General features: G+C 21.8%; 1 protein-coding gene across 1 annotated transcript in view; it reads right to left on the bottom strand.

The window, feature by feature from the left end:
* The window catches only part of LOC102675093 (sorting nexin-29), a gene marked incomplete at its 3' end in the record, with an annotated part of 4,701 nt that extends 3,693 nt beyond the window's left edge, over window positions 1-1,008 (bottom strand). Inside the window, exons 1-2 of the mRNA XM_006613586.2 lie at window positions 629-1,008; window positions 1-82 (exon numbers count right to left, since the gene is read on the bottom strand). Of these exons, the coding sequence (XP_006613649.1) occupies window positions 1-82; window positions 629-631 (85 nt within the window). The remainder of the gene's footprint in view (window positions 83-628) is intronic.
* Between the last annotated feature and the right edge of the window lie 2,521 nt (window positions 1,009-3,529).

The raw sequence follows: 3,529 nt of genomic DNA, 5'->3' as shown, positions 1-3,529 counted from the left end.
GTTCTGATGCATGATCATAACTTTGATTAGAATCAATTATATTATGTGTGCTTGGCACTATTGCTGACATCATACGTAAAGCCTAAAACATATATATTATAGTATGTTTATATATATAATTATTTATTAAAAAACTAATCATATATATGCAATTATATATTTTTTATTTTATAAAAAATCCTATTAATATATTTTAAAAATTATTAAATTTTTAAATAATTAAAATATAATGAAATATAAATAAAATATTTTTTATTATTTTTTAATATTTCTTTATATATATCAGATATGTAAATTATGATGTAAATTATTATATTATATTAATTAATTTTAAATAATTTTTTAAAATAATTAAATTTTGTATATATTTAAATCAATTTTTTATTTAAAATGTCATTTATATATATACCATTTAAATACAATATACTACGCACATAATACGCAATTTCATTTTAGTACACAAAAGAAAGTTTACAGCTATTTTCGACAATTAATATAATGATTAATTATTAATTATGTTAATTAAAAGGATGTGTTGTATAACGAAATGCTAATTAATTTGTGAAAATAATATTGACAGTATATAATTTAATGATAATTTGACATTATATAAAAAATAAATACATACCATGAGTAAAAAATAGTAAAAATCACGTTAATTTCCTTTCAAATCGTAGTTAAAATTAAAAAGAGTTGTACAAAAAGCGTACATAAATATACAATCACTTTTAGAAATTGTTATATGTACAAAATTTGTCAAAGAAGTATTATAATATTATAATTATCTCATGACAATAAACAAAGGCTTAATTTTTCTAGCGAATAGTATATAAATTTATATAGTAGAAAAACTTTAGGGGCGGAAACAGTCCCCTCATCTTCGCTCTTTTTCCTTGAACACAGATGTGTCATGTGAATTATATATAAAATGGGCATAGAAAAAGTGACTGCTTGTCGACAATTTTAAGTATAGTGCGTTGATATTCTATAGTTTTAATGTATAGGAATTTAGTTCAAAAACATTTTTGTCAGTTTTTATAGCCTTGATACATTTACGAACGCTTATATTATAATTATAAAATGGTTAATTAATTAGTCACAAATATGAAAATATTTTTGTGATATAGAATTGTAATAGAAATATAATAAAAATATAACGTAGAACCACAAACTAGTTATAAAATAGATTTATTATCTAATGCATTTTTGTATCATATAATCTGAAAGTTATTTATATAGTCATTGTTAGTATTCTTGTATAATATCTCATGTTATCAATTCAAAATGGAATATAATAGCGTTGCAAAGAAAGAAATTATAATTAAATTAATTTATTATTATTAAATTAATAATTAATTTATGATTAATATAAAGATAGCACGTGATAATCTCAATTATCTTTGACATAACAATTATAATTATCATTTATAAAATACAGATTTATCATAGAACATTGTTAATTATTTAAAGAATTGCAAGAAATATCATCAATAAAAATAATGTTAATTATTTCCTAAGATTTTTATTATTTGAATATTTAAAAAGCAATCTCCCAATATATGTGCAATATAATTATATATATTAATATTTTCATAAACTATCATATTTGTATAATTTATGTAATTAGTAAGACAAGGAAAATAAATAGTGAGAAAAGAACAGAGATAGTATAAAAATATGGGAATCAACATTATTTTCAGAGTGCCGCAAATGAAACACATAAAGAAAGGATAGAAAATAAAAGAAAAAGGATAAAAAAAAGAATTGATCACTAGCACCATCTTTCGACTAAGAGAAACTAATTGGTGGCGCCATCTTTTCGATAAATGCTCAAACTGGATGTCAGAAACATGTAAAAGACCTTATATAGTGTCGCCATCTCTTTGAAAACTGCTGAACTTAGAAACATCTAGACTTTAACTGGTAATGCCATCTCTTTGAAAAATGCTGAAACTTAATGAAACTTGAAACATCTAAAGACTTTAACTAGTAACGCCATCTCTTTGAAGAATGCTCAAACTTAACATTTCTTGATATTCGAGAGATGGCATTAGTAGTAAATTCTTATTTTATCTCTGTCCTTCTTCAACTATTTTCTGTCCTTTTTTCATGTGTTTCATTTGCGGCACTCTGAAGATGGCGCTAATTCCCATATTTTTATATTATCTCTGTCCTTTTCTCATTATTTATTTTCCTTGTCTACACTTTACAAATGTATGCGACATATATAATCATTTGAAACCTTAATGTCTTATCTAAAAGACATTATATTTTTTAATAAAAGAAAAGATAAATATAGTATATTTTTATACATATTATCGTATATATATTTTATATAAGTTTTTATATATAATATAAATGATAAATTTTTATAATATATATTTTAACATTTTTTTATCGCATTATTATAATAAAATTTGAATAAGATTTTTACAAATGAATGACAAGTTTTTTTATAATAATGAATTTGAATTTACGGCTTAATTTTCAATTAAAATCCTTACTACTATTACTTCATTAAAAGAATATATAATATTTATATTTATCTATAAAATATATATAGAATATATATATTTATCTATATATAAAAATTTCATATACTCATGTATTCACATATTTATTTAATGACTAAAAATATTTAAAAAAAAAGATATTACCAATTAAACAAATTAATCAAATTTATTAACAAATATCGTAAAAGAAAAAAGTAGGAATTGAAAAGGGAAATAAATCTCTGATTTACAAAATCTCTTTTTTATTGATGCTTCGACAACATGGGCTGAGACACACACATTTGCTCATATGAATTTATACCACTGCGTATTTCAACATATACATACACAATTTCGTTAAATTATCGCGCTGCTTAGATGTAATAAATAAATTAACTTAGAATTGTTTCATATTGTTTGATAATTGTTGAGAGAATATGAAAATTCGAATATTAATCATTTTTTAACTCTTTTTATAAATTATTTAATTCTATAAAACGTACAATTTATCACAAATATATTTGCAAATGTTTAATAAAATTATTTTATTTTTATTAATCTTTCATTTAAATCAAATTGTTTTTTCAATCTTAACTGAAAAAGGAAGAATTTATTCAATATAAAAGCAATAATAAAAATTTATGAATGAAACCTTGTTTCTTGAAATATTTCCTATTTTTTAATAATAAAAAAAACATTTGAACAGTATGAATTATTATCATTTAATTATAAAGATATGTTTTTGATAATTATTTTTTATGGCAAGTAATGAGACAAAGGGTACAATTCCTTTTTCGAGAAAATACAACGATGCAAAAAGTTATAAACCTAGATGTACAAGTGTCACGATAGCACGATTCTAATGAAGTGATTCTCTGTGCGCAATTGCGTGATACGATCAGATTTCGATAAGCTCCTTCGCACGATTAATCATCATTGAAATTATACTACACGAATAGTAATTTTTTTTGTCCAAAGTGAGAGAGCGAGAGAATCATTTATCCTCTTTTCTTTTTTAATTTACTTTCGATATCAAA

Source organism: Apis dorsata, unplaced genomic scaffold, assembly GCF_000469605.1.
Source record: "Apis dorsata unplaced genomic scaffold, Apis dorsata 1.3 scaffold_157, whole genome shotgun sequence".
Taxonomy (NCBI): Eukaryota; Metazoa; Arthropoda; class Insecta; order Hymenoptera; family Apidae; genus Apis; species Apis dorsata.
The sequence above is the reverse complement of the archived record's forward strand: the minus strand, read 5'-3'. Positions and strand labels throughout refer to the sequence as shown.